The sequence below is a fragment of the Tauraco erythrolophus genome, chromosome 14 (assembly GCF_009769465.1).
Source record: "Tauraco erythrolophus isolate bTauEry1 chromosome 14, bTauEry1.pri, whole genome shotgun sequence".
NCBI classification, from domain to species: Eukaryota; Metazoa; Chordata; class Aves; order Musophagiformes; family Musophagidae; genus Tauraco; species Tauraco erythrolophus.
In genome coordinates, this window is record NC_141478.1 from 14783241 (window position 1) to 14810022 (window position 26782).

The 26782-nt window shown below is 41.1% G+C and overlaps 1 protein-coding gene across 1 annotated transcript; it reads right to left on the bottom strand.

Moving 5' to 3' along the window:
• Window positions 1–18244: 18244 nt before the first annotated feature.
• RSL24D1 (ribosomal L24 domain containing 1) lies at window positions 18245–26563 on the bottom strand. Its single transcript, XM_086619971.1, has 6 exons — window positions 26439–26563; window positions 24060–24173; window positions 22858–22930; window positions 20857–20920; window positions 20271–20356; window positions 18245–18651 (listed from the first exon to the last, which is right to left on the bottom strand). Exons 1-6 carry the CDS (start codon window positions 26517–26519, stop codon window positions 18578–18580), a joined length of 492 nt encoding a protein of 163 aa, XP_086476097.1. The 5' UTR covers window positions 26520–26563; the 3' UTR covers window positions 18245–18577.
• Window positions 26564–26782: the final 219 nt, after the last annotated feature.

Here is a 26782-nt window from a genome sequence, read left to right on the forward strand (position 1 = left end):
CAAGATAAATCAGAAGGATTGCTCTGTCCTAGAGAAGATCCACTGGCATTCGCACTATCTTTTAATCAAACTCACGAGTAAACCGATGTGTGTTTCTAATGAAATTGCACTTTTCTTTGATAAACCTCTTTCCATTATTATCAAGGTTTTCCCCACAGCTGATTTTGGCTGATACACTTGTAATTGACAGCTTGACACAAGTCAGTACCTTTTCTGAATATTAATCAGACTGTCTACTCCCTAGTCCTTAGAAATGTAATACTAACAGCTAAAAATATTATTTTTCCCCCTCAAAACTCAGAGATATGGTGTTAAGATTTTTAGACCTGATTTGCAGCTGCAGCAATATTAAAAGTAAAGGAGCTTTGCTAAGCCTCACCTTTAGGAAGGCAAATCACCCACCAACATAGCCATGAGGGGGTAACACTGGACAGTTTTGGCCAGCAATATCAAGCTCCCAAAGATTAGTCACTCACATTTTCCATATTTACCATCAAGTTACATTAATATTTTCACTCAAGACACAGAAGAAATTGTTTTTTTCTCTATCTGCTTGCCTTCTTGGCAGGTGAGATTACTCCTTACACAGGCAGAATTCCTGGGGCGTCGTGGATTAATCCCAGACAGCAACTAAGCACCACACAGCCACCAGGTCACTTCTCCCTCCGTGGGATGGGGGAGAGAATTGGACGAGTAAAAGTGAGAAAACTCATGGGTTGAGATAAAGACAGTTTAGTAGGTAAAGCAAAAGCCACGTACACAAGCAGAGCAGAACATGGAATTCCTTCACTACTTCCCATCGGCAGGCAGGTGTTCAGCCATCTCCAGGAAAGCAGGGCTCCATCATGAGTAATTGTTACTTGGGAAGACAAACATCACCACTCCGAACGTCCCCTCCTCCTTTTTCTTCCCTCAGCTTTATATGCTAAGCATGATATCATACGGTGTGGAATATCCCTTTGGTCCCAGCTGTCCCAGCTGTGTGCCCTCCCAACTTCTTGTGCACCCGCAGCCTACTTGCTGGTGGGGTGGGGTGAGAAGCAGAAAGGCCTTGACTCTGTGTAAGCACTGCTCAGCAACAATGAAAACATCCCGGTGTTATCAACACTGTTTCCAGCACAAATCCAAAACACAGCTTCATCCTAGCTACTGTGAAGAAAATCACTCTATCCCAGCCAAAACCAGCACACAGGGTCAATGGAAGATTTTACAGAGGGTATGAAACCAGGCATCGCTAAAGACAAAACATCATTATGAGTGCTATTTCTTTATTGCACATTCCCAGTTCCCATTTATCAGAGGACTGGTTATCTCTTCTCATGCCCTCGCTGCAATGTACTTTCAGCAGTGTATTGTAAACAACCAGTCAGGGCTTTTTTTAGCTGTGTAATTAGAAGCCATTGCTTCTCTGTTTAATTTCTCCTTCTGCAAGTATAGCTCCCAGTCATTACCAGATGGCTATTGTTACTCTTATTACTGACCCTGCTGTCTAGGTACCTACTTACACTTATTATCCACTCTTATTTTTCCTAATGAGGACAAGCATAATCATTATCTCTACAATTGTGTATTAAATATTTCAACTTTAAAATTCAGATTGTAAGCAGTGAGAGAGCATATGTTCAGAAAAAAAATTTAAAAGACCTCCTTCATTACACTGTCAAATAATTCAATACTAATGATATTTTTACAGTCACTAGCATGCTGATGTTTTATAACCTCTTTCTTATTTATTGTACAAGGTTTATTTCCTTGGATTTGCCCCAAAATAGTTTCTGGCTGCTCAACAAATTAAAAAGACATTGTTAAAAAAAAGAAATTAATCTTGGCTTAGCTCTAGAAATGTGTTCGCATCTTAAGCTTTTTTCGTAAAGGTTGTTATATTCACCTTGACTAATTCAATTAAAATTCTATACAAACTGTATTTCTCTTCTCCTGTGAGCTCCTCTTAATTGTAAAAGACTTCCTGATCTTCTTTCTGTCACTGTCAGGGGCACGCAGAAGATTCCAAACAAAAAAAAAATCACCTCATTACTTTCAGTGCCCATGACTTCCACCCAAGTTGTCCCTGCTGTGTCAGCCAAAAGAATGCATCATTTCTCTCCATCCACCAGGACCATCCATCAATGCCCTTTCTGCCACGCTTGCTTTGTTTGCCCATCCCTTTGGTAAACTTTGCACTTCAGCATTTTAACATCTGAAGGCAGCTCTGAAAAGCTCAGTTCTGAGCAAACCTACCAGGCACCGTGGCACGAGGGCAGGTAAAAGCAACTCCCCACCGGGCACCCTGCTGGGGCTGGCCCCTGCACTGAGATGGGCCTGGGAGGCCGGCCCAGTAGCTGTACACACATACCTGATGAACAGAGGTGTCTGATCTTCCAGGGAAAAAACACTTATTGTACGCGAATGATTTGCTTTCGTAGCAACTCACTACCAGTTGTGTTTTAACAATGTGCCAACATGAGCCGAAAGCTGTGACTTTGTGTGCATTCTTCAAGACTGAGATACAAAGCTCAAGATTACACAGCAAGAGTTGGTGAGGTTCATAGGGAGCAAGTCTGAGTGATAGATAAAAGCATATCAGTAATATGTTCATAGCTTGGATGAGTATGTTGTGCCAGTAATTTTAATACTGGATATGTCTAGGGAGGGGGTTGAATATTCTTCCTCAATTTTTAAATCAGATATTCCTGGGAAAAAAAACATTCAGCATATGCTGGCCTTTCACATACAGGGGAACACATCAGTAACACATTAAAATAATCAAGTTACGTTCGTTACAGGTTTTAGTCAGCAAATACTAACAAGAACCTTTTTCTACTTTGCACACAGCCTTGCCTCAGTATTGGCCTGGGAAACTTAAGAGATAATTGGATTTATTGTCCACCAGAGCCCTCACTGAGAAGGTTCTAATTAGTTACAAAGACGCGAATGTCTAAGCCCTAGTGTCATCTTGTACAGGCCACAGTACAAGACAGAGAAATCTCTTGAAGACAGCTCATTTGAAACTTACTCACATTAGCAACACAGATGGAAGTACAGACAAGACTGTGAATGATACTTGGCATATTATCCCATGAAATTTATGCTTTCCCACTTCCAGAAGCACACCACTTATTTTAGCTACAAGTCACAGTTCATCAGAATTACAAATGATTTCAAGGCATCCTTAAATTCTCCACCGCCACTCTCATTTAACCTAAATTGTTTATATTGTGCATCACTGGCAGTATTCTCCTCTATTTTTTCTTCAACAACAAAGGTACCTGCTAGCGTCACACCAGGACATTGCATGAATACTTATTAAAAGATTTATTAGCTTAATCAGGTACATTTATAGATTCATTTGTTTTTGTTGAAACAATTTGTACCATTCATTCCAATTCCTAACCTGGATGGCTCTTTGCTGACTCAGAAGTTTGCATTTGCAATGCCTTTCCAATTAGTACCATCCTGAAAATCTGTCCTGCATTGAAAACCAGAAAAAAAGTCCCAAAACAATCAACCCCCCCAATTTTATTAAAATTTCTCCAACCAGCTACCCCTGGATCAGCCAAGAATGGTGCTTACACTGAGAATTAGCAAGTAAATTCCTGTCTCAGTAATGTTGCAAAGATGCTCTCAGCTACACACTAAACAATTCAGTAACGATCTGGGAATCTGAAGCACATGAAGCCTGGCTCTGACAACAGGGCTGTCATCAAGCAATATTAGAGATCTGATGACTCAGCAAATTAAATTTCCATAAGGTTTTGATTTCATTGACTATATTTACATCAACTGAAGAGAAAAATCTCAGAAGTCATAATGTGAATTAGTGTAGTCTAATGAAGCACACATCAAGTCAAGAGCATCCTTGTATTTCCCTTATTTTAACCAGTCATTTGATTAATCAGTGAGTCAACAGCATTCTTGGTGAAAACCTCCAGGAGGAAGTGTTCTGCGCTGGGCGCACAAGCAGGAACTGCCATTGAGCAGGAAGCCCCACAACGCGGAGGTCAACCTGTGGGCAGCATACAAGCCCTTTACAGGTTGCACCAACAAATGCAGGGCATTGATCACGCTTTGGGACTGGGGCCTATCCCTACACCTCCAGCAGCTGCATCAGTACGTGAGAAACCAGGATTCTCCCTCCTCTTTGGGGGCTGCCCAGGGCAGGAGCACCCACAAGGCACACAGAGAGCGCCTGCAGCCAACCCACAGCCCAGGCAGCCGGGAAAGTTAATTTACATCTTCATCTGGTACCAGAGGTGGCAGAAAGGCAGAACTGAGATGAAAAGAAACTTAGACTTTCTTGCCATTTTTTAAATTTCTTCCATGATGTCAGAGTACAAGTGCAAGTTCCTTAGGAAAAGAAATCCCTGATTAAAAACAATGCAGTTAGGGAAGCCAGGGCTGAAACAAAAAACACTAGCCAGGACAGTTTAGGACTTGCGAAAGTCCATCCTGTAAATCTAATCTCTTGCTGTAAAGTCAGCTGCAACTGAGTAATAGTCATGCTTGAAAAGACAGAAGCAGAGTAATCCCTCTTCCCTAGCCCCAGTGTGCGGTGGTGGGGATGTATCATCTTCCTCCAGTTTAGGGCCCCGGGTCCTGTCCCAGTCCTAAGGTCCTGACAAGAGGCAGCGTTAGCAGCGCTCTCAGAGGACCCAGACCCAGCATGACTTGCATGCAGGCAGTCTTGCTGCCTAGACATGGTGTCTCCTCCTTCTTACACCCTAAATAAATTAATTCTATGTCCAGTTTGCCAACAGTAATTCTAAGGGAACAGTAAGTTCCCCATAGTCCACCTCCAGACTAGCCTTTAATTAAGCAGTCACAACCCCTGCAAACAGGCTCTGCTCTTTGATCTTCTGTTTAGTGCTGCTGCCATAGATGTTCTTAATCCCTATTTCTTTCCAAGTACGCTCATAAAGGCACAGAAAGGAGAATAAAGCAGAACAAGTTCCTGTTAAAGCTTAGGAGATTTTTGTCCCAATCAAATAGCAGACCCGCTTTATGCTGCTGGGACCCTCTTCCCTCCTGTCTCCTTTGATGAAACAGAGATCTGCATGTGGAGACTGGCTGAGCAAGCACCCAGCAACCTGTTGGCACAAAATGGTTTGAAGATTGTATGCAACCAACAGGCAGAGGTTACAAACACCTAATCTCTTCATTTTCCGTTCCAATGTGGCCTATCCTGAATACTAATCAATGGAAAATAGCAGAAGGAATTATTTATATGGGCCTTCTCATTAATGAAAGCAAGAAGCTATAGTTTCAGCACACATTAGGTCAGAAGGCTGACTACAGGGAGCTTTCATCTTCTTCCAGCTACCAAACTTGTGATTAAATTAATTCTGTGCCCACTTTTCCCACACAGCTGGGCATCCATCAATCACAGACTCCCCCCAGGAAGTCCACTTCCCTCAGCTTATCTCCAAAGAGCAGTTACGCAGGCACAACATTAGCCACTTCTGGTAGACTGCATGCTGCTCGCGGGCTGTTTGAGAGACACAACCACTGTCCGAGCAATAACCACTCACTGTTCAGTCCCCCACCACTCCCATCCCGTCTACATAATTAAAAATCTGTTACCTCCTCTGACTTGGCTAGCAATTGGTGGTTCTCTCACAACAGTGCTCAGCAGACATAGGGCTTTAACAGATGGCAAGACAATGACGCAGTTCAAAATCGGAATGTGATGCCGCAAGATCAGACTGGTGCAGATCTGGTAACAAACAAAACGAAAAGCATGACAACCGTGGGATCAATAAGACACAGACGAAAAAATAAATTAAAAGCATCTCTCATACAGTAGGGAGCAGGTGTAATTTGTTGAAGGATAAAAATAACAAGCTTGCTTCTTTGGTATGTTGCAGTATCTGTAGAATCTCTTTATATGTTTCCCATTTCCCTACTAATGATGCTGCAAAGCAATATTAACCAATAAAACAGCTCTTCATACTAAATACCCAGGCACTGAGAATTAAAAGATGTAGTACACAGATTTAATTCAAGTAGTTATGCTGCACATACCATCAGCTGTTTCTTACAGAGGTAGTGTATCACAACTAAAAATGAGGACTGAAACAGTCTTAAACATGCTCAGATTTTGCACCTTGCTGCTTTGCTAAAACTGAAAGCATACGAAAAAATATTAAGTAATTGGATCTCCTGCTTTCATCTATCTCTATCAATATTCAGAGAAGACATGCTGAAAGAGAAGGACTAGGGAACATCTGAGATTAAATCAGGATGACTCAAAAGAAATACTCAAAAATAGATGTGAAAAACCATATCGAGAATTTCTTCTCTTATTTATAAGTTTGTTAACTTTTAGTCAAAAGCATTAAAATATCAGTATCTCTCAAACACTGTGCTTCCTTCATATCAACCTACATGAAATTATGCCTTCGATTCTTGAACTTTTTGATAAACAACCAGTATTCCCCATGACGGATGAGTACCTAAACACAATGTGAAAGATTCCCATAAAACCAGTGAAAACACATTATATATTTCAGCACTTAAACCATGTATCAGGTCGCCCCTCTGTCTGGAATTAGAGGCAAAGAGCATCACAGCAATTATTTCACATCTAGCCCTCGAGCCCAGTGTTTTCTGCTACTGTCTGTCACCCTCTGAGAGTGGCATTAAATCACCCAGATCATGCAACAACAGTAAGAAAGTCATCATGTAGGATTTACTGCCTGTGCCCCCATAAAGACTTCTAGGCTGCTGATATGTGAGGTAACTGAGTAAGATGGAAAATGTAGAGATAGAGACAAGTAGAGCACTGTGTCCTTGCCCCAAGGGAAAGCCACATCATGCCATTTCAGGTCATTTTAGTTCATTCAGGAAGTTAATATGCTTCCTTGGAACAAAAAAAAAATCAGGTCAGGAATCACGGACTTGGGTTTCATTTGAACACTTTTTATATGGAGCTTTCAAAACGCAGCAGAAGTATCGATTGTGTGTTACTATTTCCCAAGACATATTTATCATAACAGCACTTGTGGACTAAGAAAGGATCAGACACCACCACGCAAGGAGACAGAGGACAGGTATGGAGGGAGCTGTGCAGGACAATGGTGATGGCCGGAGCAAACAGCCGCAGGGCAGCAAGGAACTACAAGAGAAGCTTTGTATTTATTGAAAGCTGTTGCTCTGTTACACAGCCTGCACGAAAGCTGCTGTAGAGTCAGTCTCCCTTGAATAAGGGATGCCCTCAGATCCAGTTTCCTTCTTTCTAGCCCAAGGCACAACACATTCAAGACAGACTGGATGTTATCCTTGCAAAACGTTTAGCTTTTATTTTACAGATAGAAAAATAACCACAGCAAGGAACCCTCGTTGCACAGAAACCCTGCAGCTCAAGGTATCAAACAGTGCTTCCTCCCCTCTCCAAGGCTCAGCCTCCACACAAGCCCACTGATTCCGCCCAAGATTACTACTGAGCTTCATGATCTTGAAGCTAGTTTCTGGAAACTAACAGCGCCTCTGAATTACTGGGATTAACTAGGCCACTCTGGCTCTCACCTTAGGTGCATGAACCCTGAAGGATTTAGGTAAGTTATACATATCTTCCCTGATCTCCCTGCCTACGTGTGCTCTGTGTTCCCAGGGCACTTGGACACCTAGATTCCCTCTATTCCATCCCCAGGAAAGCCAACCTTCCCCAAAGGATCCTTCTAGAGTACTGTAAACTCAGTTAAACAGTAAGAGAAGAAGTAATTGAAACAAATTCCACAGAGTATTCAAAAATCAGTCCTTAATTACAAATTGGTACCCTCAAAAAGGTCGAAGACTCAGGTAGGTCAAGCAGCCTCACCAAAAAGCCATAAAAATGGATTAAAAAAATATTAGAAGGATTAAAAAAAAAAAAGTTTAGGTCTGTTTTGACCGAAGTTCTTGCATTCCCCCATTGCAGTTGAGGCTACAACTGTCTCAAGTTCATCAGGTATTGACTTTTACTTTTTGTAGCTTTTCATCCCCACATCCACCCACACTATCTCCAGAATTAAAATTTGTTCTGCAAACTCTAAATCTGTACAACAAAAGCTTTTCCAGGGCATTATCCTTAATGCATCATAAAGGTGTTTCACATCCTCTCCCCAGCAGAAGCTTTAGAACATTACAGAAGAAAAACTACTGCAAAAAATAAATGTGCATGTGATGAGAAAATGGAGTAGAGTCCTTCGTTAACTCCCAAATTCAATGAAGCACCTAAATATTGACGAACTTCAGGGAGGAAGAGGGACTTGAGTAGTTATTTCAAGTCTTTCCTGAACTGAAGTCCTACACACACAGATTTCTTCCTTTTCCCATTCAGAACTGTGTTTTTTCTGAAGCTACATGAGCATCTTTAAATAATATTTGGCAGAAAAGATCCAGATCACAAGACAAGCTGAAATAGCATCAGTAAGCTCAAGCTTTTTATACTGTTTACCTCTATTTCATTTTCAAAGTACACAGAATGCCAAATCCTGCTTGCTTTTCATATGCAATTAATCCCACCAAAATCCTTTGGGACTACTTCTGAAAGTAAAACGAGCAGGATTTAGTTTATAATCCAACGCTGACAGGCAGGGAAAATATGATACAGTGTTTTATCCCTAGCAAAGAACCCTGGCACTAAATCCTCATGAGTGAGTAGAGTGTCAGTGCATATTCTGCAGCTAATCTGGCAAAGGGGTAATTTCCTGTTTGTAATTTATATTTTTGTTCAAATGACTGTATAGAGACAGATGGTCACACCAAAGGAGGACAGTTCTGGAAAGAAATCTCTTTCCCTCAGGAATACTTCACAAGATCAGTCTGGGGACTGCCAAAGCAAGATCTTTTGCCAGGCAGCCAAATCACAATACACCGAACGCCTTCTTCAGGTTCTGGCTTCTGTATCAAATTCTTACCATCTAACAAATATAAAACTAAGGAAAGAAGAGCAAAAAGATATTTCTGCAACTGGATAGAGCTTTGAATGATAATGACTGGATGCTGAGACTCATTTCAAGTTTTTATCATCCAAGAAAGGAAAGCTTTTCTGACTGCATTTTCCGCATCCTTACAAGTACGCCCTGGGTTACCGATTATCTGGGATCCCATCATCAAGGTTTCAAGAAAGATACTTGTTTCCTTCAGGCTGCAATGGCTCAAGAAGATCAAGTTTCTAAAACACAGGCCATACAAATCCGATTTCAGCTAAGGGCTTTACTCTCCCTCGTAGTTTTCCACTGTCTGACACTAACTGGGCCTTCTTTGTTTTGTTTTAAGAGAAGATAGGAATTTTAAGAATTATCTATGAAAATACATTCTATAGTCAGTATAGCAACCCTTATATTCTTTATCTGAATGCTGAATTTGCCTTTCTCTGAATTTTCAATATGCCAGAAAGATTTTGATCAACAACTTCAGTTTAAAAATCTTCAGGGTTGTCAGGTTGTAAGAGTGATTTTTGGACAGTGAGATGAAATCAAACGCTGCTGTGATAAACAAACTGAAGAGTTATCAGTTTTGATTTTTATTACCCCAAGTTTCAGAATTAAAACTGGATTTAAAATAGTGGAAATCTGTCTCACCTTTATTCTATCTGTTTTGCTTATCTGCAGACTGAATACGACACCACTTCTTTAAGGTATTCATACTTGGCTGAGATACACTCTTCATAAGCTTGAAGGTAAGGAAAAAAAGGTTTAAACTACATTTTGAAATACTGGATTATATTTCATGCTATAAATCATAAAAATTGCAACCCTGGAATCACAAAATACATGTGGCTATAGCCTTAGTGAATAGTTTTGGAATATTTCAGCTCTTTTGTCCTGTCTCCCTAGTGATAATAAATATAGATATTTCAGTGCTAAATTTGGTTGCTTACTAGACTTATGCTGGTCTATTAGGATTTCCAAATTACATAAGCAGACAGAGTTTCTGAAATGCGGCTTAAGGGAAAAATCACAGAGAATACAAAGTGTTATTAGATACAAGAACTACTAGAATTTTCAATTATTTAACTTCAGCAGAAGCAGCAGAGATAAGTAAGATGTTCCACGCCCTAGGCGTTGATCTAGTAAAACAGTCAACTTCTTGTTTGCGTGGGAGCCTCTTTATTCCCAGGCAGGCATTGGGGTCCGACCAACGGTCGTTACTGAACAGCACCGTGTCTGATTTATATTATACTGATTTGTATCAGGTGCACACATTAACAATCCCATCTGACTTCCGCAGTAACCAGTAAAGCTGCCTCATGACTGAACCTGGCCCCAGAGGCCCCAGTCAGTGACACAAACCTACCAAAAAGTGAAAAAAAAAAAAATGGAAAGGATGAATGAAAGGAACTCATGTGTTTCAGAGCTGGGAAAGTAAGATTGAAATGACATAGAAGAATGTCCTGTAAGTTTCCAAGATAATTAAGTCCCACTTCAGTCTCTTCCTATGCGTGGAAAAGTTGAAAGAGAGAGAATCTGCTTCTTGGGATCCGGTAGACCATTTTAGACAGGACGCAGGAGAGCTGAGCAATTTGAATAAAATTATTGAGAAAAGCAGAGGCAGGAATAAAACTCAGGTCTGCTGCCTTGTAGCTGTCTACTCATGCCTCAGCTGTTGCATGTAATGTGGGATGGGAAGCGGCATACTGTATTTAGGATGTCAGAATTTACTTCTAAAAAGGTAAATGATTCATGAAACTCCATTGCAGTGAACACTTCCCTGCACCTATGATCAACTATGCTCAAGCATTTAAGACAACAGCACCACTCTCTTCCAGGTCACAGTTCTCGTGAACGAAGAGCATTCAAGGTGATACTCTTGGCTTGTTGAGAGCAGCAGATGCCCATCTGTTGAGATCTGTTTTGGCACAATTTAATCCCTTTGCAGTTCTTTTTTGTGTGTCTGTTTAAATTTTTATAATGTTGTCTATCTCACTTCTCTTAAAAGCAAAATCCTAACCATAACGTCTGATGCGTTCAGGTAGCCACGGACTTGTCTGCTCACTAAAGATTTAGAAAGAGAAAACACAGTGAACGAGCTGGCAAATTCTAAATCAAAACAAATGTGAACAGTGAGATAAAACACGTGGGGAAAAAGCTAGGGGTATTAGTTGAAAAGATAGTTAGTTGCAAAGGAAAAAAAGAACAAAGGAGAAACAGCATAGACATCCAGGCAATGGCATCAAACCCAAATCACAAATACGTTCTTCCTCACAATAAGCAATTAAACAGAAGTAATCATCACCACACTACATTTGAGAAATGGAAGTACAGAGGGGTTCAAAATTAGGTTAGATGCAGTCATGGAGAAGACTGGTTCACCTGCAATTTCCAAAGAAACCCCTAAATTACTGACTGTTCGAATTTGGGAAGATAAACCATGGAAAAGGTCATTCAGATGCATGCTTTGTTACACCTCTCTGAAGGGATTCCTCATACTGGCCACCACTGGCACTACTAGGTTAAATGGACTTTAGATATAAAAGTTCCTCTATTTTCAGTCTAAAGGCTTTAAAGGTTTCCAAAATTAGACTCAACATGATTGTCATGAAAACTGAAAAACTATTAACAAATTTTGGACAAACAGATGAAACTCATGTCATTAAGGCAGATTGAAATGAATGTCAGAAAAACTACACAGTCTGAGAGAAGCAGTTCAGCAAAAGTTGGAATATCCTTAGAAAACAGGGAGAGTATGGTTTAGATGTTCTTAGTATGATCAGGCTCATGTAGATCATTAAATATGATATAATAAGAAAATAAATTTAACTGAGTAAAGCGCAGACCATGATGATCACTGGAAAAGCCTGCAATATTGCTGTCTGCACACACTATTTTCCTATCAAGAGAGAAAGTGGAAAAATTTATTAGAGGCCTACAGGTTTTTACCCTGCTCAAGCACCTTTAGTTTGACCTAAGAATGCATCTTGTGTTCACAGTTGTATGTTTTTAAGCAGAACCTGAATTCTATATATCTGCTGCAGAAAGTCTTCAACAGCCAGTAAAAGCAATTTTCAGAGAGCCATCTTCTTCGCTTTCAAAACAAATGAATCTACAACAGCTGTGAAAAGTGAAGAATGCTTCCTGTCACCTTTGTATCACAGCTTTCTGACAGCACCAGTGTCAATCTCCTCCCAAGTCACCACCAGGCATGGAGGCTGACCTCTACAGAGAAAAAGCACAAGTTCTTTAAAAGCAGCACCACAGTATTCCCCAGATACCCTGGGGGTTCTCTATAGGAGGCATCCCAAGCAGTAGCAAGGCCATGCCCTAAAGAAATCTGTATTACAGCATGTTTCATGCACATACCATCCTAAATTTATTCCTAGCTCAAGGATAAATACTATTTCTTTCTAAAAATCACACATGAATTAGGATCACATTATGATATCTGCGTCTTCAAAAGGAAGATCTTCCCCAGAGATTATTCACAAGCTGGGTAGAGCTAATCAAATCAACCTCGAATGGCTTTCCATCTGTACCCAGGCACAACTAACCAAGCAGAGAAGGTGGGAGCAGCCCAGGGGGCCAGCCTGGCTGGTTCCTTCTGACTTCCAAACCCACCATCAGTTTGTTAGGCTTGTTAGAAGAAAAAGCCGCCTTCACAGCTGCCTCTAAAGACTGCTGGGTTCGAGTCTGCCACCCTTATGAATCAAGCTAAACTTGTACAGCCTGTACTACTCTGTCCCCCAGTTTTGTGTCAGGGAATACGTAAAGCCTGAATATACGGGGATTTGAAGCGCGATCTGAATTTGCGCAACGCTGGGAATGGCAGGCAATGGTCGTTGTACAAGAGAAAACCATTTGGTCTTTCCACCTCTTACCCAGTACTGCTCTGTAGAGTCAATTTCTGCAGTGAGGCTACAAGAATGAAAACAGCTTGGCAACATCTTGCAAAAACAGAGGTACTGTAACCAATGCGAGCTTCAATACCAGAGAATTTCTGACAGCTTTTTATTTTGTCAAGTACTAAGAAATCTCTCAAATTCTCCACTCAGGAATCACTTCAGTCAAAGTGGATTATCAAAGCAATTCTCTTCATCAGCAAGTTTAGAGAACAGTGGAGCTTTACAGAAAACAGCTTATATAACTGTAAATAAGAATTCCTTTTCAATTATGCAGAGACCCCACCTTAATTCTACATGCTAAGTTGTGGATGCAGTATTATTGCCTTAGAAATAACACATCTATTCCCATTCAGGTGTCTGTTCCTTGTGCTGAAACAATGTCACTAATAAATCATGCTGCTTGTAGACCTAGAGCTGATATCTCTCTTTACTCAGAACATACCTTTACTGCCATATATACGTGTTTAAGATAAAATCTTCTCCAAGTACTTTTTAAAGGTGAAGCAACAGCAGTTTAAGAAACAACAGTGACTTTACCAAAAGAAAATAATATGAAAAATTGGAGGGGGAAAAAAAAAAAACAGAAAAGAATGTTTTCCAACTCAGCTATCTCCACAAATCCTTATTTCTCCCTCTGTTCCTACCCCATCTCAAGTAATGTTGCTTGTTCAAAACACTATGGCTATAATCAGGTCAATTAGCTCACAGTTAGGAAAAAAACTTCCTTGCATTTGGCAAACACCAAAGACTAATTATTAATGATATCAATAAAAAAAACAAAACAAAAAAATAGTTGAGCATTTCTCTGCATAAGGCTTTTTTTAAATTGAGATCTAAAAATAGACAGACAACAAGCAGACTTAAACAATTTTATCAGTGGTTGATTTATTCCAGCTTTCTGCTCTCCCTGGTTGCAGTTCAGTGCAACGCATAAATAAGTTAGGCTGGTGAAGGAGATTGAATTTTTTGAGGCCAGAACAGTAATTGAGGAATTGAACAGCCTGGAGTTTGAAATATCATCTCCTGGGACATAAGCCTTTGGACCCAGACAGCCTAAGCAGCTGTCTATATTGCTTTTCCAGCCATTGACACATATGACCATGTCAACATATTGAACTGATCTACGTTTCTTTCTGTCACAAAAGGACGGATCTCATACATGTTCGACTCCATCGCACCGTTACTCCAAGAGGAAGAACATCTAAAGTCGATTAGCTACGTAAATTACAACACACGCCCACATTTTACTGCAAAATAAAAGTTTCCAGTCACCAGCAAGTTTCTCTCAGGAACAGTTTTTCAATATTTAAAAGGCATCCAACCAAATCTAATGTTTTAGAGGTTAGAAAAAAAGGCGAACAAAGCTTTTAAGCTGTAAGCTTTTACAGTATTGTTAGAGGAAGAAAATTATCTTATTTCCAAAATGCATTTACTGTATCTAACACGTTTTTTTCCTTGGCTATTTTGCAAAATTACCATTATGCACAGACTCTCCAAGATTTTTTCCTTGCCAAGTACTAAAAAGTCAGATCTCTCAAAACTACGGGGAGGCCCGATTTGCCGTGAAGAAAACGCGCCCGGTGCAGCACAATTCGATTGTACAGAAAGCAATAATTTTCACTTTTTCCACACTGTGTTAGTCAGCACTTGCAAAGGAAAGACTGAAAGGGAAGCCTGAGAAGGTTTTTGCTTTTTTTCTCAAAAACAAAACGAACAAGCAAAACAAAAAAACAACCCACCGCTTCATTTTTTTCAGCCATTCTCTCAGGATCAAAATTTCACGAGAAAACAAGAGACTCCACAGGCAACTGCAGCAACAAGCGACACACTGCAAAACCAAGCCATGGCCAAAGGCAGGAGGAACGATCTGCAGCTCTTACTTCACACGACAACATGGAGCCGACCCGGCGGCGGACCCGCGCGCTGCCGGCGGGGCGGGGCGGGGCGGCGCGCGGCGGCTGTTCGGGGCAGCCCCGGGGGCGTTTCACCGCCGGAGCGCGCCCCGCCGCTCCTACACCTTCGGCAGTGGGCACGCGTTTGAGTTACAGCTTGAGACGTGGAAATAAATCCTTCTTTCCCTCCCTGCCTAACTTAGCATCCCACAAAACCCAAAGGAACTGTTATTTCTAAGACGGCGTCGCTCAGCGCAGGCCATAGGTTTCCTGAGCCCGGCAGAAACGGCTCCGCACGCAGCGCCCCTGAGCCGCGGGGTTTCGGTATTTATGACAATAATCACGGACCGAAAGAGAGTGAAACTCGATGAAAGAGCTAAAAGGCGTCTCTGGGGGCCAGGGCAGTGCTGGCAGCCCTCAGGGCTCTGCGGCAGGAGCAGGCGAGGCGGCCAGAGCGCCTCAGCACGTGGGGAACCTTCTCCGGGAACACCGTCAGCACTTCACCGGGAATCATTAAAGCGAGGGATTAAAAAGGAAACAGAGAAACATGAGAAAAAGTCACTCTATAAATCACTATTAAAATCCACATTTCCACCTTCTGCACAGTCTGTAAGAAAAGAAAAACATACATCTGTTCTTGTTTTCTAAGAAAAGATGACAGCAACTAAAACTAAAAAGCATCTTAAAAATAGAGTATCGCGTTTGTTCTTATTAAGCCCATCATATTTGGTTTTGAAGAAAGGCTCCCAATGGCATCAAGTACAAATACAAAACTGCAAAAGAGCTTGTTGGATCTAGTAAATGTCAAGCAAGACGGACTGTACACTGGAATTAAGCACTACCACTTACTAATAAATAAATAAGTTTTCTGATTAAATAATCAAATGGACACAACATGATCTGTCTTGTAATAGACTGTACTCACAGCACCTTGTGCTCCACTCCTACTGGATCTCAACACACAGAGAGTGAGTGAGTGGGACGTATGACGCTAAAACAGAGATCTCTAACGAATAAAGATACGCTGCTTATTAAATACCATCTCTCCGACTTCCTATTGAAGGGGGAACTGGTGCCAGGCCCTGTCTCCCCAAAGGATGGGGCAGCAAACAGCCCCACAGGCGGGAGGCAGAGGAGGGCTCCCCCCAAGCCAGTGCCTGAGCTAGAGCTGTTCACATGGGAAGAGGAATGCTTTTACTTCCTGATATTTGGCAGGACTTCTCTATGACCACCAGAATTCTTGCTGCTCAGTTGGACGTTTTCTCTCCAAGTCTTGTACATAAAACCCAAAATGTAAAGGAATTTTCAGTCAGCTTTGTCTTAGTTTAAAATTTTCATCCTAAGCAATCAGAGAAAATAAGAGCTCTTCACCAAAACATCTTTGAATAACAACAATTCCTATTAGAACTGTGGTTTGACGGCCAGTCCCCTAAAAGAAAGAAAAACATCACCCCTCTGCAGCTAGCTCCTCAGAAGGTCTCTGCATGCAGTGGGTTATGCAGAGATGGGCAGGACAGAGGACAAGCCCCATGTTGTTCTTCAGCTGCAGTTGTTCTCCCCTCACCATGTGCTGTCTCGGCAGCATCCTGCTCCAGCTGACACAGACAAGAGAACAGGAAACCATAGCAATTAAATTTAAAAATAAATAAATAAAAAATCACAAGGGCACCTTCAGAACAGGCACTGTAAGTGTGTTACTTACGACAAATTTTAAAACTCGACTACCTCCTACATACTCACAAGTCACAAGGTATACACAGCAGGCTGCAAGTCTCTGCTGCTCAGGGAAACAGCACGCCTGCCAATGATGGACAGCTTCAGTATTAACAAATAGCCCTTGCTTGCAAGCATACTATTACGCAGGCTGTAATGAGACACACCGGTCAAGAAATTCATACAACTGGCGGGATGTTTAGGATTTATGGTTGCAGTGTACTCCCCAAATGGCTCCTCTCAGCTGCTGCAAAATGACTGCTTCACTTGCAGACCTGCATAGGAAAGGGTTAACAATCACACAGACACACTTTTATTGAACACACAAACAAGTATGGCAGTTCATTTAAAGATATGTGGACAGAAAAAATACAGATACTATGCAATATAAATTATTTAATGCTAAAAAAAAACTCATATGAAGCAAAAGAATGTATATAAATACTGCATAACATCCAATGGGATTCATTACCTTTCTCTGTTTTGCACAGATTTACTTTACTATTTTTAGGGAAAATTAAAACTTGGCACTCACTGAACATCAGATCTTAAAAACTCCGTAAAAAAAAAAATTCTGACATAAGATTTTAAAATACAGTATCCCACTGTATCACAGAGTAAGGACATAAAATACTGTAGTAAAACTGGCCACGCAAAAACATACATTTCCCGAGTTGAAATACTGAGTTAACATAAACATACTAATTAACATACTGTGAAGGTCTCCCTTCACTACGTCCATGGATTATACTGTAGCATCTTAGTGATTTCATCCCATCGACATATGTTTTCTGGCCAACTTACCATATGCTTTTGAGATATTATTTATATTACAGTTTACAGGGGAAATACTGTTATTGTACATCTGAAACACTTACCAGCTATCAGCAAATTTTAAATTATAGCAAAAATTTTATGAAAAAAATGAAGGAATTACATATTTTTATTACTAGAATTCAGTTGTTTTTATCTCACTAAAATACATCAAAGTTTTCTAAATATCTAAACGTAATTTGTAAATCAAGAGATTAAAAACTGAGTACAATGCCTGTTTATTTCAAACACTCCCTATTGTCCCTTTCCACGTGTTCAAATAGGACTCTTTTCTAAACTATACAATACACATGTCGGTGGTAGGTATGAGGAAGTATTCCAGTGCTTGATATAGCACATATTCAAGTTCGGAATAGAACTAAAAATTACTATTTTTCAGGGACTAGCACTGACAAGAAAGTAAATACTATTTTAAATGCCTTTGAAAGGTTTCTCTGATCACGCTGTTGTAGATAAACTGCTGACAGTTTAAAAAAGCAGAGTATTTATCTCAGTACTGATGAATAAAGATAAATCCCACCACAATATGCAGAATGTCTATGCTTTAACATTATCTTCTCTTCTACCAAAATAATCCCGAGTGTTAGGTAAAAACAGTGAAAAGTGTGATTTATTGGGCACCTCAGTCAGCCTGATTACATGTCAGATTTGAACTTCCGTAGGTCAGGAGGATGGCAGGTCCAACTTCAGACTGGATGCTATCACCACTACTATTTTCCAAACACCAGTGAAGTCCCACATCAGCATTAGCTTTGCAAGGCTTAGATGTCAACTGCAATGTAATCCTGGGGAAGCTGACTGAAAAAGGAGATATAACAAACACCATACACATTCATAACAAACTGAGAAATTTTCCCAATGATGACAGGGAAAGTAAGTCTGGATTGATGAAAAAATAACACATCCTCTCCCACCTTGTAACCATGAAGACAGATTTTTTTATCTGCTTTTACCACTACAAAAGAACAACAGACAAAACAAGAAAAGCTCAGGGCCAACATCTTTTATTCCTTGAATTATCAGGGAAAAGTTATCCAGGAAGAAAGTATAACTTTCCAAGGAGCACCTAGTATCTCAAACAAGATGCTTTTTTCCTCCATCCTGCTGACCAGGTTTTCTCAAATTACATAATTTTAAGTACTGCTCAAATCAGTACCCATGTTATTTTTTTTATAAAACAAAAAATCATTCAAACTTTAAACGAACACTATTCATTAAAATCTATTTTTCTTCAACTGTAAGCACAGTTCTGAATGATTTCAGGTGAGGCAGTAAGGAACTGTTAACTGCTGAAGAGATATAAATAGAAAATAAAAGCATTTTAAGAGTCTTCTTCCATAGCCACATCCTCTTGTAGCTTCTGCACCATTTTGTCCTCCAGCTGTTTTGGTGTGCCTTCAAAGCAAAGAAAAAATTAAATTCAAGATGTCTCTCTCAACCCAAATAGCTGTTTTTCTTTGAACAACATATGTCTATTCTAGGTGAAACAGCCTAAATAGATTGCTTTAAGAGTTCTTTAGGAGTAAACCCATCAAGCTTACAAGTATTTATTGCTAACCTCCATCACCACCTAAAACTACTAAAGAATTGTTTTAACAGAAAAGCTGATGCCGTTTCTATGTGAAATCTAAAATGCAGCCAACACGTTTTCATCTAGCATGACACAGCTGGCAATACCTAGCAGAACCTTGCAAAGGACTATAAAATGCATTACTTTTAACAGATCAACGGCCTTCACGCCTTGGGTTTTATATAAAGACTTAAGTCCTCCTGAATGCTGTGTTGGATGGCAGTAGTGTTCACTCTCAATAATGCTAACTGAAATAAACAAACAAATCCAAGACCAACGTTTGATTCTGCTGTCTTTAAGGCCCAGCAGGAATTGCAGAACACTGAAAAGGTAGCTGTTGTTTGACAAACAGATGTTTGACAAACAGACGTACTACATGCCATTGTGCATCATTCATTTAACATAAGGAAAGCCAAACAAAAGAAGCATTCAGGCTTGTTCTTTTGAATTCAGGTATTTTTAATTTTTCTTCCCTCAAAAAACAAGAGACAGATTAAACCAAATTTTAAGTATATCCCACCAAACCTTGTTTCATGTATATACAATCTTAAGACTAGAGTTTACGCAAACTGGAGGAAAAAATATAGAAAAAAAATGGAGTAGAAAAAATGTCTAAGAATACATCACACCTACATCCACAGAGACAAAATTACTGGTAATTTTTATAGAACAGTAACTATTGGAAACGCTTTTATCTTCTCTCCATTACTCTGCTCCATTTACTGTATTTTAAAAAAATAAATCTGTACAATCCATTTTTATCAACATCATCTAACACAAGCTAGTACTTGTAATAGAGTTTAGAAACCAGAAATTTGTTTAGAAGAAACAGGTTTCTCCAACTGAAAAACTCAGTTCACTAACAAAGAATACATTATTATATCTGAACTAGGCACAGATATTAGTGAAAATTTGTAAAATTACCATAGTATTTTTAAAAAATGTTTAGCTTACACTGAGGAAACACTATTTTCTTGTAAGTTTCATCATACACAAACTACAGAAAAAAAACTCTACTCTCACAATTAGCTAACAAATCCAAAAAGCAGAGTTTAAGTACTGTATTTTATATCAATCAGTGTATATAGCCTGTGGAGTTCTAACAACCATTCAAAGGGAAGACTTAGACAAACGTACTGGTTAACAAACACGCAGTTCAGGGACTAACAGGTATTGAGTGCAGTTTAAAATACTCAAATAAGGAAAAGAAAGGATGAATGTAGGACTAGATAAATAAAAAGGTATGTTTTATTCGGGACAAAGATACTGCTTACATTTAGTGGCAAGAGCTATTCTCCATATTCAACAGACAAATGAAGAAAAATGCATAGGATTATTGATCTGTAGAATTAGTCACATCAAAAAAAACCCAAACAATTCTATATTCTTCATAGAATTGTATACACAAGTTAACCTAAGCAAACCAGGTAAAGCAAGTTCTTACCTGCATGTGGAGCACGAAGAAGGTGGATGTTCCGTTTGACTTCTTTGATGTCCTCTGCCTTCTGCAACTCTTTGCTCTTCTTCAGTCTGGGGAGGGGGGAAAATTAAAGAGGAGGAAAATGAATCTCCTTCAAAGAGGAGATGTATGTTTTTATTTTCATGCACAACACGCATTATTTAGCTAAAGGTATGTAATCTGTAAATAACTATGACTATAAGGAAATAAAGGTAAAAAGTATTTGAAAAGCAATTCAAGCATATACTGGATAAAAAAAATAGAAGAAAAAGCCAGCAATATATCAGCTCTTACCAGAAATTTGTTTAAATCTAAGACTCCACATTATAAACACGGAAATATAACTATTATTATCAAGTGTCCAAAAGCTGCATTTCATTGGACAGCCAATCAAGCACAGTAGTCTGGCAGTGCAGTAAAGCCCACCCACACTATTTTACCCATCGCTTGGATGCCTGTGTACGTACAAAGCAAATGACCGTTGAAAACTTTTGGTCATTGCTTCTCTGGAAAGCTGGACTGCCTAATACAGATTTGTCAGAGCTCCCGTAACACAAACGCTTCTTCTTACCTGTTCATAATGAATCTAGCTTGGCGTTTTTGCTTTATTTCCTCCACTCTCTTCATTGCATCAACTGAAATAAAGGAGAAGGTGTTTTAAATGTGCTTACATATGTACAGCTGAAAATACAGGCTATTTTGCAGAGCAACACTACCAGTATTCTCTAATACTTGTGTATCAGAGGCAATTCTTATACTACACAGAAGTCATTCCTTCTTCAAAAAGCAGAGGAATATTCTGTGTACCAGCTATGAAATATTCTATGTACCAACTATGATGAATTGTAGTGTAAAACTTGTTTATGGTTCCACTTTCATGTCTACACATATTTTCTACGATTAACCATCACAACAAAAGACTAACTGTACTTGAAATCAGATGAAAGTTACCACCCTCTCCTTTGTGGCATTCATTCATGACCTAAATAACTCTTCTGTTTTATAGCAGTTGATTTATTAAACTGAAGTGGAATGAGCCAGAACGAAGCAACAACTGCATCAGTATAAAAGGCTTACACTAGGAGCCTCTTAAAAAGCTGGATAACCACTAAGGTTTTTTGAAGACAATAATTCAAAATAGAGGAATGCTACACCTCATTTCTAACCAGTCTCTGGAAAAAAAAAAAAGCAAGTGAAACTTCACACCTATTCACAACTCAAACCTCCTCCACACACAAGAATCTGGTCATGATTCCATTAATTTCATAGAATCATAGAATGGTTTGGGTTGGAAGGGACCTTCAAGATCATCTAGTTCCAACCCCCTGCCATGGGCAGGGACACCTTCCACTAGATCAGGTTGCTCAAAGCCCCATCCAACCTGGCCTTGAACACTTCCAGGGATGGGGCATCCACAACTTCTCTGGGCAACCTGTTCGAGTGCCTCACCACCCTGAGAGTGAAAAATTTCTTCCTTAGGTCTAATCTAAGTCTACCCTCTTTCAGTTTAAAGCCATTACCCCTTGTCCTATCACTACATGCCCTCTCCAGCTTTTTTGTAGTACTTTTAGGTACTGGAAGGCTGCTGTAAGATCTCCCCGGAGCCTTCTCTTCTCCAGGCTGAACGAACAGCCCCAACTCTCTCAGATGGTCTTCATAGGAGAGGTGCTCCAGGCCTCAGATCATCTTCATGGCCCTCCTCTGGACTGGCTCAAACAGTTCCATGTCCTTCTTATGTTGAAGTCCCCAGAGCTGAAGGCAGTACTGCATGTGGGGTCTCATGAAAGGATCAATAGTTACCTACCAATGCAGGTGGCACTGTCTACTTTTCTGGCAGACAATATCAACATTCATCTGCCTATTTCCCAATCCCTTTGCTTGAAAAGGGGAAAGAAACGTGCCTGCTGTTGACCTGGGGCTCTAGAGTCTGGGTCCAGATGTGTTTTGAGTCTGGTTTTCATTTAGGGTGGCGTTGGTGCAGTTGCTCCCAAGATCAGGAAGTTAAGTTGTGGAGTTGGTGGTTTGGTAGTGAGAGGGCTCTAGATAGGGTTTCTAGGGCTCAGGGTTCTAGACCACTTACTGGTTCTAGACCACATGCTAGAGCAGATTCTAGCTCACTTCTTGGTTCTAGCTCACTTGTTGGTTCTAGATCAGGTTCCAGGACAGCAGTTTGTTCTAGAGGAGAGGGTCGGTTTTTCCTCACTTTTTTTCTTCTTTTGAGAGGAAGGCTCGTAGAATGGTGATCCTGTCATCCTCCCATAGCAGACTAGAGGGGCAGAATCACCTCCCTTGACCTGCTGGCAACACTTCTTTGGATGCAGCCCAGATTACAGTTGGCTTTCTGGGCTGCCAGCACACATTGCCAGCTCATGTGGAGCTTCTCATCAACCAACACTTCCAAGTCCTTCTCCTCAGGGCTACTCTCAATCCATTCTCCATCCATCCAATCCAATCCAATCCATTTCAAACACAATCACTATGAAGTGTCAATATTCTAAGTCGTCTTCCGAAAACACATTCACATAAAGTTCACTTGCATAGTTCATCGTTTGTTTTTTCTAAAATGACTCACCAGTCTTGTTCCACAACTCTCTCTGGTATTTCACTGGTTCATTTCTACGTTTTTCAAACTCAAATGAGTTATCCTGTATTAAGAAAAAAAAAATACAGATTACATACAGAAGCATATTTAGATCAATACGTTCCTACTACAGCACTCACTCATATAACTCAGTATTTTATGTGATTAGTTTTCTTCTCTTTCAGAATCTCAGTTCCTATATTTTAACAACCTTTGGAGATTACTAAACTAGAAGGAAATAGAGTGGAGTGTTTGACCTCAAAGTGTCAGAAGCCACAGTGATGTGTCTGAAGAGAACTGTTTACCAAAACATCTCCCTGGGCTATTTTCTTTGTAGCAAGACAAAAGGAACAGAGAAGACCAATGTGGAGTAGGAAATACAGAGCAGACTAGACAGGTGGAAAGGCAAAATTGAAAACGTGTAGAGTCAAAGGCATTTAATGCAGGTCAAATAAGTTCTACTCAACCACTTGTAATTTTGAAAAGCATCAAAAAAGAAACACTATTTCATTGTAAGAATACTGAAACGATATAGAAACAATATAAAACCATGTGAAATATTTCAATTGATGACACTGATGTTTGGGGCAGCTGGGGCTTTTTCTTTTTTTTTTTGGTTTTTTCCCCAAGAGAGAAAAAGTTTCCTGATTTTTTTTTTTTGCTAGATATACTTCACTTTAAGATCTCATATGCTGTTTCTGAAACATTCCTATCTATGCAAGGACTTTTCCTATACGTTGTATGCTCTAAGGAGACTTCAAAAGGTAACTAGCTTATGTGTCTCCATAGAGAGACTTCTTGGGGTACCCCATAACCCAGATTACCTGATTGTGCAGAAATACAATCACCAAATTTACATGTACAGACAGTAGGAGATTTATAAATGGAAAAAAAAAACCCACGCCTTGGACTTGGGAACCGTCATGTATTACTGACGTAGACACTGAATACACTGGCTTCCACACTGAAGCTGAAGTGGGAAATTCCAAGTCATAGCCAAGCTAAAGCAATAGCTCACTCTCAAGAAAACTCTCACATCCTCTTCCACAATCCCTGTTTTCTCCACTTACTCCATCCCTCGTGCTCCTCTAATTAAATTAAGCTAGCTAACCTAACCTGTTGGCAACTGCAAGAGGCTAGATTCTGCCATTTCAGTGAGCAAATGAAAAGTGTGAATCAGTTCAACTTCTTACCACTGTCAATTCTTTGCCAGCCGCTTTCCGGAATGCTTTGGTCCATCTCATCTTTCTGGGATTTCGCTTCCTTTTGAAGTTTCTGTGGCATTTTGATTTGCAGAATCTAAATATCTTAAAGAAGAAAGGGAGGGGAGGGGGAAGCTTCCAGTCAAATCATATTATTCCTGCCCCATTGCAAGCATTATCAAACGTTGTTTCTCTAACAACACTGCTCACTGAAAACGATATTCACCTTTCAAATGTCAGTATTTTTGTTTTAAATATAGCTAATAACAAATGGAATTTTAAGTACTATTCTTGTTTTTTCATTATAAAGTCATTTTCACAGCTGCCAGGGACATGCACAAAGACTTACAATTAAGTTGATTATTATCAAAGTTGTGAGAATTATCATCTGCAAAAATAACTATAAAACTAAACCTGTGCTGTGAATAAACGATTCTCTACACCTGTCAGCACTTTTTAGATATAGTGCCATCCTGACAACAACAAAAAATCCTCCAGCCTCTCATATAACGTTTTTGAATACAATACACACACCAAAAAAGTCTATCTTCTAGAATGCAGCTTTAAGCCTTGAAGATTACCCTGCAGCAGGACTCCTAAGCACATTAGTTAAGTCCTGGACTGAATTTACTGAAAGCTGTTAAAGCATATGCCAAAACATTCTAACTGACCTTTCTCTTCCCCCTCCGCCCTCCCCCCCGCCTCTTCTATTTTTTTTACATATTTTACAGAATGCTAGACACATTTTAGGCAATTACCAGTCACAGAAGCACCTTCTGTTCATCCAGGTGACGTTTTCAGGCCCATTAAAGATGCATAAAAGAAACTTCACTATTTCACTATCCATACTTGAAATTAGGTAACTAACAGCCAAGCTAAAGAGCTCCCTATTCCAAACCGTCCCATATCCAATATGTTTTCCAGTCAAGAACAGTATGCAACAAAATGACAGTAAAAGTGTGTGTGTGGGGGGGGGGGGGGGGGGGAGGGGGGGGGGGGGGTGGCGACATAATTATATCCCTATTTACAGTTCTTAATCCTGCCTAAATTTGTGCATTGCTTTAAATTATCCTGGGCTCTCTAGTATCCAGAGCAGAACTGAAACTTTACCTTACAACACTCCAAATTACATTTGCTACTCATGAGGTTTTGAAAACTGTTTTTCTTCAACCATGCTCTCCTTCCCATCTAATAGCAAAAATGAATGAAAAATATGAAGCTTCTAGTAAAGATAATCCTCTTCAATTTTTTTTCACATTCTTCTACAATGTTTTTTCATGTTAATTCAGTCAAATCTCTGTTCACAACTAACTTGTCATTGGGCTACTTTTTTTTTTTTTTTAAATAGCACACACTTGTGGCCATTTTCTAGTAAACGGCACTGTGTCAATCTACATCCACCTCTAAATTCCTAAAAGCTGTGACTCAGAGGAGCAACACAGTTGAGCCAGTATTTGTTTTGACATCTGAGCAAGGGAAGGAAGCTATTTGCGTAAGCTTCATTTCACACTGGGGTCTCCAATGCCCTACAGGAGCGATAATGAGTACGGCAGAGGCTGGGAAACTGCACACATCATTTTATGTACAAAATTGTCACCGTAACATAAAGCACAAAGTGCTATGCACATCCTGCTATGACAGCCTCAATTGGGTACGTCACATCAGTTATCTGAGCGAGTTACAGCTTGTAGTGCAGTACCACGAGGGAGACACAAACCATTAGCTTCCAGTGCACAGTGTCTCTGACTGAGATCATTCAAAGCTTTAGAATCACCCGCTATTAATCTGAAGCCTCTACTTCTCCAAAATCAGAAAACTAAAGGATGAAAATTTGGTACTGCTCTGTAAAGCACATAATTTATTAGTAAAAACTGAAAACAACTAACTCGGCCCACGCTCTTCCTGACAGCCCCAACAGCCGCCAAATCACAGCTCGCCCTACACAGCGGCTCCCGCCCAGCGAGAGGGCATCCCACCCGCGCGGGGGATGCCGCCGCCCAGCACCACCCCAGGGACGCCAGCGCGGCTGCCGCACTGGTTCCCAGCTGCCGTGGGCACCGACTGCGGAGGAGGGAAGCGCTGACTGTCGCCCCCGCCGCGGCCCGAGACCTCCACACGCCGAAGGAGGCTCAGCAGGAGCGTCGGCAGCGGCACCCCGGCCGGGGGAGCCCCTGGGCCTCGGCAGCGTCTGCAGCCGACCTGCGCGACAAGCGGGCACCGCGTGAGGCGGCGAAGGCTCCCCGCCCCCGCAGGACGGGCACCTTCGGCGCCCACCGACTCGGCCCCGGGCCGGCGCGGGCAGGCCGAGGCCGCCCCACGAGGCAGGCTGCGAGGGGGAGCGGGCCCCGCCCTCCCCGCGGCGGGCCATACCTTGCAGTCGTTGCGCACGAACATGACGCCATGGCCCGGGTAGATGGGCCCCGAGCAGAAGTAGCACTTCTCGATGCGCATGGCCGGGCCCCGCCGCGCCGCGCCGCGCCGCAGGCCCTGCCGGAAGGGCGCGCTCAGCTGACCGGAAGCAGCGCAGCGCCAGCCAGGACAGCGGTACCGGCGCCCCCTGCCGGCCGCGGGCCGCCAAAGCGCCGCAGGAGAGGGCGGCGCCGGCGGGGCGGCCCGTCTGACCGCCCGCCGCTGCCCCGGCGGGGACCGCCCCGCGCCCTTGACAGCCTTCGTGTGCAGTGCTTTACTGCAGCCATTCAACACAGCCCCGGCTG

Excerpts from the sequence above, each read along its gene's own strand:
- RSL24D1 (XM_086619971.1), bottom strand. The coding sequence starts at position 26,519 with ATGCGCATCGAGAAGTGCTACTTCTGCTCGGGGCCCATCTACCCGGGC. Across the intron at positions 24,174-26,438 it reads TCGTGCGCAACGACTGCAAG|ATATTTAGATTCTGCAAATC; the intron begins GTATGGCCCGCC and ends TTCTTCTTTAAG. Across the intron at positions 20,357-20,856 it reads GCTAGATTCATTATGAACAG|ACTGAAGAAGAGCAAAGAGT; the intron begins GTAAGAAGAAGC and ends CCCCCTCCCCAG.